This window comes from Phyllopteryx taeniolatus, chromosome 22 (genome assembly GCF_024500385.1).
Source record: "Phyllopteryx taeniolatus isolate TA_2022b chromosome 22, UOR_Ptae_1.2, whole genome shotgun sequence".
NCBI classification, from domain to species: Eukaryota; Metazoa; Chordata; class Actinopteri; order Syngnathiformes; family Syngnathidae; genus Phyllopteryx; species Phyllopteryx taeniolatus.
In genome coordinates, this window is record NC_084523.1 from 4,968,786 (window position 1) to 4,983,758 (window position 14,973).

The 14,973-nt window shown below is 41.7% G+C and overlaps 2 protein-coding genes and 1 long non-coding RNA gene across 6 annotated transcripts in view; 1 reads left to right on the forward strand and 2 right to left on the reverse strand.

Annotated features, from left to right (window-relative positions):
- The window catches only part of csrp2 (cysteine and glycine-rich protein 2), a 7,943-nt gene extending 831 nt beyond the window's left edge, over positions 1–7,112 (reverse strand). The window contains exons 1-5 of the mRNA XM_061762804.1: positions 6,964–7,112; positions 4,458–4,574; positions 3,712–3,880; positions 2,706–2,835; positions 1,108–1,201 (exon numbers count right to left, since the gene is read on the reverse strand). Of these exons, the coding sequence (XP_061618788.1) occupies positions 1,108–1,201; positions 2,706–2,835; positions 3,712–3,880; positions 4,458–4,569 (505 nt within the window). The 5' untranslated portion in view covers positions 4,570–4,574; positions 6,964–7,112. The remainder of the gene's footprint in view (positions 1–1,107; positions 1,202–2,705; positions 2,836–3,711; positions 3,881–4,457; positions 4,575–6,963) is intronic.
- On the forward strand, positions 1,724–13,048 carry LOC133472245 (uncharacterized). The gene is made up of 4 exons (XR_009786659.1): positions 1,724–1,942; positions 2,678–2,849; positions 12,683–12,840; positions 12,934–13,048. It is a non-coding gene; the product is annotated as an uncharacterized LOC133472245 (long non-coding RNA).
- Positions 7,473–14,712, reverse strand: e2f7 (E2F transcription factor 7). Of its 4 annotated transcripts, none has more exons than XM_061762801.1 (12): positions 14,508–14,712; positions 13,353–13,447; positions 12,927–13,223; positions 12,679–12,838; positions 11,912–12,127; positions 11,074–11,217; positions 10,857–10,991; positions 10,532–10,778; positions 10,056–10,323; positions 9,171–9,258; positions 8,791–9,098; positions 7,473–8,701 (listed from the first exon to the last, which is right to left on the reverse strand). In XM_061762801.1, exons 2-12 carry the CDS (start codon positions 13,410–13,412, stop codon positions 8,549–8,551), a joined length of 2,076 nt encoding a protein of 691 aa, XP_061618785.1. In that variant the 5' UTR covers positions 13,413–13,447; positions 14,508–14,712; the 3' UTR covers positions 7,473–8,548. The 4 variants fall into 4 exon arrangements, with proteins under 4 accessions (XP_061618785.1, XP_061618783.1, XP_061618784.1 ...); XM_061762799.1 differs by having other exon boundaries at positions 10,532–10,781; positions 14,508–14,711; XM_061762800.1 differs by having other exon boundaries at positions 10,532–10,781; positions 14,636–14,710.
- Positions 14,713–14,973: the final 261 nt, after the last annotated feature.

The window sequence follows — 14,973 nt, forward strand, 5'->3', positions numbered from 1 at the left end:
ACTCAAGTGACGAGCAGAGTCCTGCCACTGGATTATATTGTCTGAAACAGTACATGAAGGCCAAAGCAAAGCTGCAATGAGTTTTATTGGATGCACGAATTAGCATCTGATTTGAGACACTTACTTGATTGCTCTCTGAAGTAATATTGTATTTTATTTATCTCATTCGTTCTCATTCATTCTCAGTGGAAAGGAAATCTCCTGGAAAAATTTTCCCTCCTCTCTAATGGACAGCAATCACCTCAGTGTCGTTTGGAGCCGAGATGTAACATTCTTGCTCCTCAGGTTTTGAGCAAACATCTTGATGCTTTGTGTGTCTTTCAAGTGTGTGTGTGTGTATGTGTGTCCTTTTTTGGCCTGTTTTTTTTTTTATCTCACTTTGGTGTCAGTGTGAAGTTCTAACTGCTTGTGTGCTCATGTGTCAGAAACACCCAAACAGTCATAAATAGTTTGCTGCACTGAGTAGAAAACAGGACTGTTTGTTGAGTGTTGTTGACATGGAGATGATCAGAAAAACAAAATAGATTTTTGTTGTTGTTGTTGTTGCATGTGACTTTATCATTTTCATTGATGTAAAGACATTTTACACAAATTAAATCTCAAGGTCCAGTGATGAAATGTTGGACCCGTGATTGTTATATTTAACTCTCAAGTGTCACATGTTAGTAAGTTGCTCACAGTAATTTGACTTTGAAAGTATTTACCACAAAAGCTAAAATAATGTTTAAAAATATGTAGAATGAACTATTAAATTATTGTAAACATTATTTTAAATATCTTTTGTTTCCTTTATAATAAGCACTTTTATTATTTTGCTTTTTTTGTAAATATTGAATCTTGTTTAAAAATTATTGTTGGTTTAAATTATTTTATTGTTATATATTTTTTAAATATTTGAAGATATATTTGTTATTGTTGTTTGTTTATTTAATTCTATTGAATTTATTGGAGCATGATAATGGCGGCACTGTTGTATTTTAATAGCAGCACAAGAGAGTGAGCTGAAACGATTTGACTCGTGACGCCTTCCATGACACCAATTACCAGGCCAAGAAACAAATGAACCGTGTCCTACATTTTGTAGCAGGAACAAGAGTATGTTGTCACCCTTGCAGTAGATTTCTCCTTCGTTGTCCGTCTGGGTGGTGGACTCCAGGCTCTTGCCGCACTTGGCGCAGCGGAAGCAGTTCTTGTGCCACGGCTGTGGGCACAAATGTGCACAAAGATGCCTTTTTAGAGCTGTAAGATGTTGCATTTGAATTTGAGTACCAGAAGATAAAAAAAAAACAAAGAAAACAGTATGTTATACACGGACACATTTTACCAAGCAAATGCTAATGTAAATACCATAGTGGCTAATCATTAGCATAAAATAAACAAACGTTTAGTAAGGCCAGCAAAAAGTCCGGACAGAATGACTCTGTTTCAATTGTTCACATCACATGTATGACATTTAGGAATGTTAATCAACTGTTAAAAATGACTTCTACAGCTAACTTAAGAGTTTGACCCTGCATTGGTCAATTTCAATTTCCCTCATGTCCCAATTACAACAATTCGTCTGAAAATTTGTCTTGTGATGTAAATCTTCACGGCAACAGCAACATTTGCCTTTCTTATCTTTTAAACTTTGTCATGTTACTCATATTGTGATGGAAAAACCCCTTACAAAAGAAATCACATTAAGCTAGCCTTTGGTATGTATGTGATCTGATTGGTTCCCATCCGGGAAGTAAACAGGAAATAATTGGACACATCTGACAGCTGGGGTGTCAAGACACAAACATTCTATGCAAGGGCAAACATGGAGGAATTAGTATGTTTTTGACAATAAAATCTGGATTTGGACGCTATAACCTGGATTTCTGCAGCATTTTTATGTGGAAAATGGCTTTCAAGTGGCTTTCTACCTTGGTTGGAGTCACTACTACAGAGAAGTTTGGTAAGTTTACTGCTTGTCCCACTTTGACTTCAGGCTCTTTTTTTACTAATGTAAGTTGTTTAAATAATTTAACACCGTACTGCTTTTATATTAGTTTTTTGGGTCAAATTGACTTAATGAAGCCTATTTTCTGTTGTTGAGTGGATGAATTGCTGTCCTTTTGTTGGTGCATTTCTGTGCCAAAACTCTTAAAGTAGCTTTAAAAAGCAACTACAATTGAACTATGTAAAAAGTAACTTAGTGTAGCAGTGAGCATCAATTGTGATAATGAGCAAGTTGTCGCTGCCATTTTATACTGTGGTTTTTATATTGTGGCTCAGTGTTTAATGTATATAGTTGTGAAAAAGTCATCTTTCCCCCACAAAAGTTACAATATTACAAGAATCCCATCGAGGGAATTTTTTTTTTTAAAAGTTGTAATATTACAACAAAGGTGTGTTTTTTTTTTTGTTTTTTTTTTAAGAATAGAGAGCGATAGATAGATAGATATACAGTATATGACTATAGTAGTAAGTAACCTTGCACATTAAAGTCCCAATTTCTTGAGAACAGTGGGCTCAGAAATGTATTTATATCTGGGAATTTTGACATTCGACTTATTTTAAGACTACAACTTACTTTTTCTTAAAATCTAACTTTTTGGATAGAATGACCTTCACTCAACGAAAAGCCAGAAGACTTTGAATATGAGATTCTGAATGAGCGTGTAGCTCTTATTTCCAACTTTATTTCCAGCGGATCCCTGCAGATGGGATCGTCTCACCTTGCCCGCACCCATAATCTTCTCTGCGGCGTACACGGAGTCGCCACAGCGAGCGCATTTTTCCGATCCTGCGAACTTCTGGGCGAACTTGGACGGGTTGGGGTTGGTGGTGGGCCTGTGACACGGCGACCTGTCGGGAGAGAGGTGAGCACAACACATCGGACAGTCGATAATGAATGTAACAAAGTCCCCCGGAGGCCCGGGAGCTGTGCTCGGTGGAGGGTGACTGTGAGCCCTACTGAATGAAGTTCTTTGTGGCGCATTGCGAGTCCGGCGCAGCTCGTTACATAAGAAATCACTTTTATAATACTAAGCGGCGGATGTCTAGGGGTCGGATAAACATGCTGGCCAAGTGCTCATTTTTCATAATAACATTCTTCATGGTATTATTGTGTCAACACCTGACTCGATGAAATTAAAGCAATTCAGCAGGGAATTGAAATACTTTTATTGGTGGGGGGGGGGGAAATACTTGAATGACTCATTTAGTTTGAACCAAAAATTCAATTGCATTATTTCTCAAAATAGATAGTGCAGTATTATAAAGTACAGAAATCGTGACATATTGTTTATTTTGTCTTTGATAGTGTCTACAAAAGAGGATACCCATAGAAAGAGAGTAATATTTTATAAAAGAAACCCTAATGTACAGGATTAAAGCAGTAATTTTACATCAATAAATATGAATATATTACATATAAGTAAAATTGTCTTTTTAAATTATAATGTTGTTGCACTCAAGTCATACTAAAAAGAAAAACAATCAAAAAGAATCATCTTTTTAGGGGAAAAAAGGTTTTTTGAGGGAGTTTCATCAATTTAGCAGAATACAGTCATCCTTTTAAGACAAATATTTTGAGAAATGTCCTATTTTGTTGAGAATAAAATTCAAATCCTACTTTACATGAACTACATCCTGCATGCTCTTTAGAAAGAGCCTTAAAGTGGATGACACAGATCCTATTATTAATATGATTGTAAAGTAATGTCGGAGAACGGCGCTTACTGCTCGGGTTTGATCCCCAGCCGCTCCCCTCGGTCCATGTTGAGCGTGCCAGCCCCCTGCCCGTAGCCGTAGCCTTTCGGACCGTACTTCTTGCCGTAACACGACTTGCAGTAGATCTCTTGGTCGTGAATGGTCACCGTGGTGCTGTCCAGACCTTTCCTGCACACCACTGACAACACACACAGGCACATGTTGCTTTTATACATAGAAGGCAGCGGTAATAATGGACTACTGATGATATCTAGAAAATGCATTTCCCTCAGGTGTTGTGTGGGAATGCTGCCACCTGAAATGCTAAAAAAAAAAAAGAAATGAGTATTTGAACACTTTCATTCATTGCAATCGGAACCACGGAGGCTCGACTGTATGAGGCCATTGGCAATTTGGCAGAGTGGAAAAGAAAGATTCTGGCCAGCTACTCTTGATACAAGCTTGTGAATGTCAATGGGGAAAATAGAAAAAAAGGCATGGAGCCAAGGACAAAATGTCCCATTACTCATCATCTGCACAGATTTGACAAGCCCGTCTTTGTGAGACGTTCTAAGGCAACATCTCGGGCTCGGTACCGGTCTGTGCGTGAGGTCTGCGTGTTTCCAGCTGAGATGGCCGGTACAAGTCCACGCTCTCACCCCAGCGTGATCTCATCGGAACAAAACAAACGCCCCCACACAAACACACTTGGCCCAGCGCGCCTTTTGTCCGTACCGTTCTATGCTGCTTATCTCATATGTACAGTTGGTACTCACTGCAGAGAAAGCAGCCCTTGTGGAAGCTCTTGCCGTCGCACTGCACCTCCTCGGCGTGGTACACCGTGCCGCGGCACGCCGTGCACTTGTTGCCTCCGCCCCAGTTCGGCATTGTGGCTGAGACAAATCACATGGTGGTTAATGGCAACCAAACAGCTGTTGGGGACATTCGTATACTTCTACTTTCTAATTTTTCATTGTCGATTGACTCCAAATTGTTTAATTTAAAACCAAATTTCCCCATAGACATTGGTTCCCACCTCATGCAATTTATTAACGCAACAGGCAATGTTTTAAGTAACGTGTGCAAAGATTAAGAGAAAAATACAACTCTTAATACAACAAAAAAGGAAAGTACTCTCCATAAATTAAACCAAGTACAACTCCTCTACCTAAATGAAAATAGTCAAACAACCCACCCTTAACAAAGCTAAAAAACAGTACAAATTCTCTCCAGTAAAATAGCTTGCCCTAAATAAAAGTAAAATACAGTCAAATTACTCAACATAAAACTAAAATACAGTCCAACTGTCTAGCCTAAAACATTAAAGTAAAACTACTCGCCCTCAGTTAACTAAAAGTAAAACCTACTGAACCTATATAAATCTAAAATATCGTAAAACAATTTACCCTAACGCAATGTAAAATGCAGTAAGACTTAAATGTCAAATACAGCATAACTGCTCACCCTAAATACAACTCAAATGCAGTAATACGATCCACCCTAAACAAAGGTAAAATACAGTAAACCTATTGACCATAAAAAACTAATCCGAACCCCGAGTTTTGTCGGACTTTTGGTCCAATGGCCTTTCCACTGCTTGTAGATTTTTATCGGCCCGAATGGAAAATCCCATTCGCCTCACTTTAATGTTTTTATTTCCTATCGAAATGAGAGCACGGTGCAGTGACTTTGTACACGTCACCGCTGTTAAATGGCTTGGGTGGAAAAAAATAAATAATAATAATAATCCCTCCAATCCTCCCAACTTCCCAACCTGGGGCTGGAGGACAGGATAAAGCCAACTTAATACCCTGAGGAATGCCTCTGGGCGATGGGGTGTCGTAGTTGGACTGAACCGCAGACCCCTGAAAAACCTTATGTCACAATCGCTCCCTTGATGCCTCCGCACTCGCGTCTGGCTGTAATTACTGACCCTGGCCCGGCCCGAAATGGGTCCATTTGGGCCATTTGAAGGCCTTGATGTGATGACATGATTAAGACGATGCAATTATCTGGCCAGATGCTCTTGTCCTCCTCACATCTGGAGCAACACATTGACAGGCTTTCTCAACCGCATAATAGACAACAGGAAGAGTCAAGAATTGACACTAAAGTGACTTTTAAAAGTTCACACTCGCGATAAGACACCCCTGATTTCGGACTTAGTTTTGATGTTAATATCAAAAATCAATCGAAACACATCGCGCCCCTTGTTTAAACAAACAATGAAGTGTGCACTCGATTTAGTCAAACGAGTTGATTTGAGATTTTCAAAATTCTTACACTCATGAACATGCCAAATATACTGACCAAAACACTCTCATCTCAAATCATCTTTCCCCATTGAAGTGATTGGAAATGGCAATAATCCTTTCCAGCCCGTCAAAAAACAGCAACAATTTTTGTTTGTTTGACGCCGTTACATCGATGCTAGTTTCGTTAACCCGTTTATGGCGTTTTGCATTGTGATAGCGTCGCGCTAGCCAGCTTTCGTCAGGCCAAGTAATGTGGTACAGTTAAATAAACATGTAATTATTTTTGTTTGATGTTTAGTTTGACAGTAAACTTCAACTGAGGTTCAAAATAAATAGCTTGAAGCCTTTTTTGAAGAACTGTGCACTATCTGCCAAAATCATGCTTATTGTGGAGTAGTTCACTGTCACCATATAGCGCTCTTATCAAAAAAAAAAAAGTCCCCTCGAAATTTGAAGAAAAAACAAATGGCCCATGCAACATCTCCCATCTAAAAGACAAAAACAAAATACAACTTATAAGTCGGGTCACTCTTATCTCAAGGCACCACTGTATTTGATAGATTCTGAAAGTATGCCCACTGCCCAAATACAGTTCGGTTGTATTTAACTTTTTAGTTCAATACGTTTGCATGAAATATTTCAAGACTGTTAGTTTTAAAACATTTATTGAGGTACGGTGTTTCATTCATTTTGGTGCCATACATTTTAATTGGATATTTTTTTTTTAGATGGTACTTTGTGTTTAAAGTTTGAGAACAACTGTATAGCATTTTCCTCTAACAAAACAAAACAGACATAACTGGCCTTTCAATGCATTTCGGCATTAAGCATGTTTCTGGTCAGAAAGCAATGCAAACTCAGTGAACCGGTTGCTACTTTCACACTGATTAGGTTACACTACAACTAACGTGTTCCATTTAGAGAAAACATGTCTTCATTTGAAAAAGCCACGTACCTCTTCGATAGTGAACGTTCAAGGAGACATGTTTATTTTTAAACGGTGCACAGTATGCATATAATAAAATACCTTTTGGTGGATTATAAGAAGCAGGCAGTTCCAGATGTTACACTGGCAAAATTCCAAAGGACGACGTCGCGTCGACTGTGCTTCTCCGTAATGTCTCGGTCGGTGGTACTCGTTTTTACCGACGGCGAAATGGGTGGAGCTGAGGAGCTGTGAACGTATCACTGCCGCGTTCAGGTGCTGTCGGATTTTTATTTTTTTAACTCACACCCACTATGTACGTAGCCCCTAAAGGGACATGAAAAAAAAGAAAGAAACGTTTCTCGTTACAATGAGAAATATGTTTCTCGTTACAATGAGAAACACGTTTCATTTTAAATGTTTATTCCATGTCCCTTTAGGGGCTCCGCAACGATGAGAGCACAAAACTTGGATTTAAACACTTTATAGGTAAAACAAACAAACGCACTAAAACCTGTTATACAATTATATGACAGATCATCACAGTGGAAGAAAAATAAATTCTGGCTCAGTTAACTATAAAAGTTAAAAAAAAAAAAAAAAAGCACAAATCACCAAAATATTACTTTTATTAAAATATGAAACAGTCAAAGGAAAATCAATGGCCCACAGTTACAGTCGGATGGTACAAGGACCAGTTTTCAAGAGCTCATACTTACTCAAACTAACAGTGCAATAAACACAGTAAAACGAGCATGACTGAAGCAATGTCCACCAAAAAAAAAACAAAAAAAAAACACAAGTGTACATGAATGAACACGTATGAGTGTGGGCTGTCCGTGCATGCGTTGGTGTGGCCTCCTGAATGGTTCAGTGGGGTGGTCAGTCAGTCCATACACAGCACCGTTATTTTGGCCAAGAGGTTACCATGGTAACTCCCTTAACAACCTGAAGAAAAATGTGCCCGGACAACTGAAAATATAAACAACAACAACCCTTAAAAGGCACTTATTCCATATCCTATAACCAGTAGACAAACGTCTCTTTACAGTACTCTTGTACTTCTGCAAAAAATACCTCGATGGTAAAAGTCACAGGACTTCAAGTACCCGAATGCATTGTCAAGTCATGTTGCCGATACACAGAACACATACAGCCACGCAAGTATTGGATGTCAACAGACTTTTTTTTTCCCCCCCTCATTAATTTAGCTTCACAGTAATTTCTAAATTAAAATAAGCCAATAACAGATCCCTTATAATAGCTTGTGTCCAAATGAAGAAACATACTCAGTGATTCAAGTGTTCCATTACAGTCCCTGCAAGTAATATATATTAGCTAAAAATATATAAATAGGAAATATTTAAGCACGTCTGATGAGGGGAGAAGGTAGCTGGATTAAAAATTTGGGAGGGAGAAATGAAGGCTTTAAATCTTGTAGTGGCGAACACCTAACACAGGATGGCCCTGTTTGACTCGGAAAATGGCTTCTCTCGTTTTATAATATAATAAATCCATTAGAACACGATCGAAGATGAACAGTAAACCCCAGATGGCGCCAAAGCAATATTTTCATATGAGACACACAAAGCTGTACTGGGCACAAAAACAGCCAATAGGTTCACTGTAATTTAATTCCCTAATTTGTAATAGCACCAGTATGGCTTTAAAGCAGGCTGTTAAACATCTAACAGGGGCACGGGCGGCTGACGTCCAGTCTCCTCTGCGCCGAGCCCCGCTTTCGGGCTGCGGGCGCCACGCTGACACCCTCCACGGTGCCCGGAGTCTGGAAGAAAGCCCTGGAGGCGGGCGCCGGGATCTCCTTTGGAGTGTGCGGAGTCTGTAAAAGGAGGATCAGATTAGAAAATGTTTTTAGATTCATTTTAACCCTTACATGTGAGGGTTAAGTGTCTAGGTCACCATCCTTACCAGTGGTTGCAGAGTGGTTGCCGTATGCGCGGCCCCCGAGCCGCCACGCCCGCCCTGTTCCGGCGTGGAAGGCGATGGAACGGACGTCATCCGGCCAACGTCCGGCGCCAGACCATACGGTGTGGCCGCCACCATAAAACCCGCGGGCAGGTTGAAGCCCAGCTGGGCGTTGGCGCCCTGCAGGGGGTAGTGGGAGAGGGCGGTGGATGGCACCAGGACGTAGGGCAGCGCCAGCGGGGGCACGGTGCCGGCGGGGAGATGGGCCAACGGCTGGCCGGAGGGGACCAGGAAGTTGAGGCTTTTCAGACCTGGAAAAGAAGGAAAATAAATCTCAGTTGTCCATATTGTATTGTATAATAAATATATTGCGGGGGCTTTACCTGTACTGTTTGGTACGTAGAGGTCGTGTGATGCCTGGGTACTAGTGACGCCCTCCTCCGATGCGTCTGACACACTGCTTTGCGCTCTCTGAAGGATAAACAATGATAAACTCAATTTAGAATGGATGCTTCATATGTGCTTAATGGAGTTCTTATATATTCGGTGAGTCTCTGCTAGTTTTCAGCCTAAAAGGGCAGCAGAAGGAATCGAATCGAGTAATGTTAATTGTTCTGATCGCTGTACTCTTCAAAATCGGTTTTAAATTCCATGAATATTCTGTAATATAGCAATAACAATATTGATAAATATAAAAACAGATTATCGCTGGCCGGGCTTAACTGTAGAGAGTACAAGATACCTAATATTAAATGATGGTATTTTGATTAAATTAGAATTGTATCTTGTGATAATGTACCAGTATTATGAAATAAAATGTATTTGCACAAATGTTAGGCGTAAGGCACGCATTACAAAGGAAAGCTGAGAAAATATTTAACTACTATAGTATTACTGTATTTTAATTATTATAAAATGGTACATCTATGCTTATGTCCCAGTATTGAAAAGAGACTTTGTGGACGGCGTGTATTTGTTCAAATGCTTATTGGAGATAAGGCATGAATTACAAGTTTGTTTTTGTTTTACAAAAAAAATTAAATAACGGCTATTGTACAGTATTAATTTCATTTGAACAATTTCCGATAATTCACTAGTATCATGAAGTAAAAATGTATTTGTACAAATATTTATTAGGTGCTACCGAGAAGGTATTTATTGTTAACTATCATTAATGTTAATTATTAATGTTATAATACAATAATATTTTTGTTTTTTTACAAGACAAGTAATAAATTAACCATTTCACATTGTAATTAATGCCTCACCTTATCGTCTCGCTCAAACTCAGATGGGCTTTTCTTGACCGCCACCGCCTCCTCGTCTTCCACGGATTCCCTCCATCTCTTCCTCCCCTCCGCCGATTCCTCCCTCGCGGCCCCCTCGGCCTCGCTCGTCACGTTGGGCCGGTTGTAGAGCATGACCACAGACGCCTGGGACAGGCTGGGCACGTAGGCCAGGCAGTGGGGGGACGAGGAGACCGCAAAAAGCCGCTCTGGGTGCAGGGCGGGGACCAGCAGGGTGGGCTGCGTGTTTCTGCAGAGAAACGGTTCACGTCAAATGTTACACGTCATCCAACAATGTCAATACCAATACTTAAACCAATACTATTATTATATAAATTCAAATATTCTTTCCCCCGTTGATCCATTTGGGGAATACTGAGGAGCACATCATTGCCCAGCTAGCTCTAGTTTCCTCATAACTCACTGATTGTTGTTTTATGATGACTTGTAAAACTCACTCATTGTGGCTCCCAAACTGCAGCCTGCAGACCGCCTCGCCGACGACTCCTGTCTTTCTGGAATAATCCAGCGGCTGAGATGTAAATCCTCGCTCGCCGGTCATGTCGCTGCCCAGGCTCCTTGGCGCCGAGCAGACCTGCGTCCGGACGGCCACAGGCGTCGGGGTGATGTTAAAAGAGGCGTGGTGTGCCAGCTGGGCTTTGCTGTGGTCCTGGGCTTCAGGCAGGGTGACTTCAACAACAGCCTCTGCTATAAAAGAGAACAGATATACATCTAGAAGGTGTGTTACAGCAGCTTGATGATCAGTAAATCAGACATACACACCGGAATTGTTAAAATGCACCGGTCCCAGCCATCTAAAAGCCGGCTTCCTGCCTCGCTCCTCTCGCATGTGCACTTTCTTTATGAGGCCCAGGCTGGTCAGCACATTGGCGATATCGTAGAGACGTCGCAGCTTGGCTAAGAGACGCACGTGTTTAGTTTTACGAAACGGGGGGAAACGAAACAATCCAGCAGTGCCGGTGCTTACTTTTATACTTACTTTGACTGGACGAGTCCTGACTCTCTTCAATGAGAACCTTCGCTGCCGCTTCCTGGGTGACGATCTGGGTCTTGGACACCAGGAAGAGCATGACGAACTTTTGGCTCATGATGCGCAGGGATTTGTGTTTCCTGCTGCCGGCCGCTGCGAAAAGCACACAAATAACATGATGAAATCGGGAGAAAAGTTGATTATTTCAGTTCTAAATGGGGCTCCATACAGTGAGAACTGTGTTAGCATCCAACCTAATGTGTTTTAAGACATTAGCCATTGTACAGTGTGTTAGAACCATGCTGCCATCTGGTGGCACCACCCAAGGAAACAATTTGAAGTAAGGTGTCAATTCAAAGTTTTGTAGGGAATGTAAGAGCACTGTACTTCCTCGAAAAAATATATTAACTTCCGACATCTTTAGTTCTACTACCCGGTGCTTTCAGGATCTTCTTTTAGCTCCGATAAATTTCCCGGTAATTACATTTTAACAGTAGTTAGAGTTCGTATTTATTCGTAGTTCGTACGTATTTATTTCTCAGGTCTGATACTCTGTTGAAGTGATGGAAGGAGCTTAATTTACTCATTTACTTACTTACACGTAGCCTTGTCTAATTAAAAAAAAAAAAAAAAAAACACTTTGCTGCCATCTTGTGGCATCCATATGCAATTAAAAATATTTTTAGAGGAGACTCATTTAACTGTGATGTTAATTTGACGGAACCTGTATTGTATTGAGTCTGAATCGCCAGCATGAGCATAATAAAGGCAGCGAGGGAGGGTAAAATAACAGGCAGGTAGATGTTCCTCTCATAAAATCTGTTATCGAAGACGCATTCATCGTTACCGTGGCTGTTGTCGTCCCGGCTCCGCTCGCCCTCCCCGGCAGCGAGCGCCACGTGCCGCTGGTAGCCCTGCTGGCGTCCCTGGCGCTGCAGCTCGTGCAGCGTGGCCTCCAGGCGCAGGCGGCCGTGCCATAGGTAGCTGTTCTTGGCCATGCGGCCAACGATCGCGAGGGACTCCAGCACGTTGACGATATCGTAGATACGCCGCCGCTTCACCCCTGGATAACGCACACGCATGAAAATCTACACCAGTCTTTCCCAGCCTTTATTGAGCCGATGAAAACATGTAATTGTTTTAGTTATATGATCAATTTTTCAACTGGGAGTGGCAATAAAACAGCCTGAAGCAAGCACTTGGCATCTTTTTTGAGCAAATCTGCCAAACTCCTGCTTGTTGTGATGTTTGCTGGCACAATGTAGCGCTCGTATATAAACATTTTTTGCTCCCGAAAGAGCTAGGAGTGCACTTCAGACACTCCACGAAGAGTTGGCAGCAGCGAAATTCATTCAGCCGCCAAATATCTTTTTGTGTTTTCCACAAGCATTTTCCGCTTTTTTTTTTTTTTTTGTGTACAGATATTGTGCCAAATTTCTTTTTTCGAACCTTGATTCTTAAGTGAGTGCCGAGAAGAAGAATCGGATGATGCCCATTGAATTAAATCTTGACATTGAAGAAAAACGTGAGCAAGTTCTGCATGTAGTCGAGTACAAGCTCGGTCGAGTGACAAATTAAACCCGTAAATCAAGGGTACCACCTTTTGGTTCTTACCTAGACTGGTCGACACGTCATCCAGGGAGATGCAGATTGGCTTGTCGGGCGGCGGATAATTCGGGTAGAGAGCCAGGAACTTCTGGCACAGCAGACCCAAGCTCTTCTGCTTCCTGCTCGGCTTCTTCTCCACGTTTTCCTCCTCCTCCACTGCTTCAAACTGTAAGAAAACATAATATTTGTTTAAATGTTAAGTTTTAGTTGAGCTGGTCATGGTTTTGATGAGTTTTTAAGCAAATCTCACTCACCTGACAGGTATTTTCGGCTGCCTGTACGTCATCTATGTCGACGTCCGCACTTCCTGACTCATTCTCTATGGGCCGAAAGAGTACTTTCCTCATCTCGCGGTTTCGGATTTCGGGACTGGCGGCGTTGATCAGCATCTTCAGGTTGGCCATGGGCGACCAGGGCTCGGCCTCGGCGGCGTGTTTGATCGGGGTGACGTGACCCGAGTCTGGGGTGCCGCCTTGCCACTTCATCGCAGGTACGCACAGCTCTGTAGATTTCGTCGGGATGGATTTCCTCCACACTGTGCATATATTTTCCTGTAACGGAGACAATTTTAATACTATTATTGGAGTTTTACTTCCATTTCCATATATGAAAAGACTTTTAGAGCCATTTTTTTGCTGCACACTTCCCAACCTTTCCTCACTAGTGTTGGGCAGCCTTACCTTCTGTTCACTTTTCTTTGGACTTGTAAGATCCTTAAGTGCAAGACATTCCACTTCCATTTTTTGGGGGTTTTTTTGGGGGGGAGGGGGGAGACCTGCATTACAAACAAGCATGTAAATTTCTATCCATTCTGATGGTAAATCATAAACAATCTTCTCTTGAAAAGATGACTGGAGAAAAATTAATCATCAACCATCAAGAGGGAAGATGGCTCAAAGCTAATAGCTACTTGGGAGCTACTGTAAATGCCCTTTATCCAACACTACTGTAATGAAGTACTTTAGCTTACTCCTTTATGCCACATGGGGCAAGCTGACGTGTTAATACAGTACAGCTCGGAAGCTCAGGTAGGCGCTTCCGAACAATGCAAACTAAAACAAGCAGACATTCCAAAAGCTTCTTCCCACTTGAGTTTGTTGTCAGATTTCTGTCGGGCCAATTATACATTACTCGTGCACTCATGTAGTAGTCTCGCCACGCTGCACTATTTGTATATCTGTTGTTGACCAATACTGGCCACTCATGTGCCTGAGTAGCATCTGCACCATTTGCACAATCGACTGAGTAGCATCTGCAACATTTGCACAATCGACATTGTCCCAGATTATCGCACTACTAGTCACATTAAAATGCATACAGTTCTTGAAGTCTCGGCGCCCTGTGCACAATGGTCATTGCGCCGGACGATTGCTCTATTAGTCATTCAAACTGCTCTAATTGCTGGAGGACTCTGCATCTTTTGCACAATTGTCACACACACAAAAATATTGTACCAGCATTACCAGATTACTAGGAACCTTTTATTGCTTTTGTTTGTTTTTTTGTTTTCCTCAATGTCTTTATCCCTCAAAAGTATTCTCTGTCAATTGACTGTCTGTTTTCGTACTAGAGCAGCTCCAACTACCGGAGACAAATTCCTTGTGTTTTTTGACATACTTGGCGAATAAAGATGATTCTGATGAAGATGGAACATCTAGGGACACTTTAAGTCGCTCAAATGAATCATGAAACATACTGTTTCAAGTATAGGTTCACACTTAAGACCGAAGTAAGCTGCATAATCTGTTACAATAGCCAATATCGGTGGACAGTTAGGTAACATTGGCGCCTAGTCCAAAGTAAAAACAGGCGTAAAAATGGAAACTACCCCCCACCTTGCCGCTGTTTTTATCCGACTGGGTTCGCTTGAAGACAGTCGTCGTCACGTCCTCTCGTCAAACCGCCATGGCAGCTAATGTTCCCTCTTTAAAATAAGCGGGTCCCCAGTAAGTGAGTGCTGTACCTGTCCCGGTGGAGGAATGTGTGGAGTGTCCCGGGGAGACTGCAGCAGCATCACGCGCTCAAGCTTGCTTCCTGGCGCTCTCCGGCCGGCCAATCGGAGTCACGGTTGTTGCAACGTCATGTGACAGCGACCCAATTACAGAGGCCGGACGTGGCTGCCGCTCCACAGCGTCCACCAATTGGCGCGCAACGTCGACCACGCCTCTTGAGAGTTGTGTTGGCGGGGCAACAGGCCAAACAGGCGCGCTGTGTCAAAGCTTGTAACGCAAGTAAGAAGTCTCACTCACTCGATAAAATATCATTCTTTAATATTAGTCCCTTAAAAATACAGTTTATATA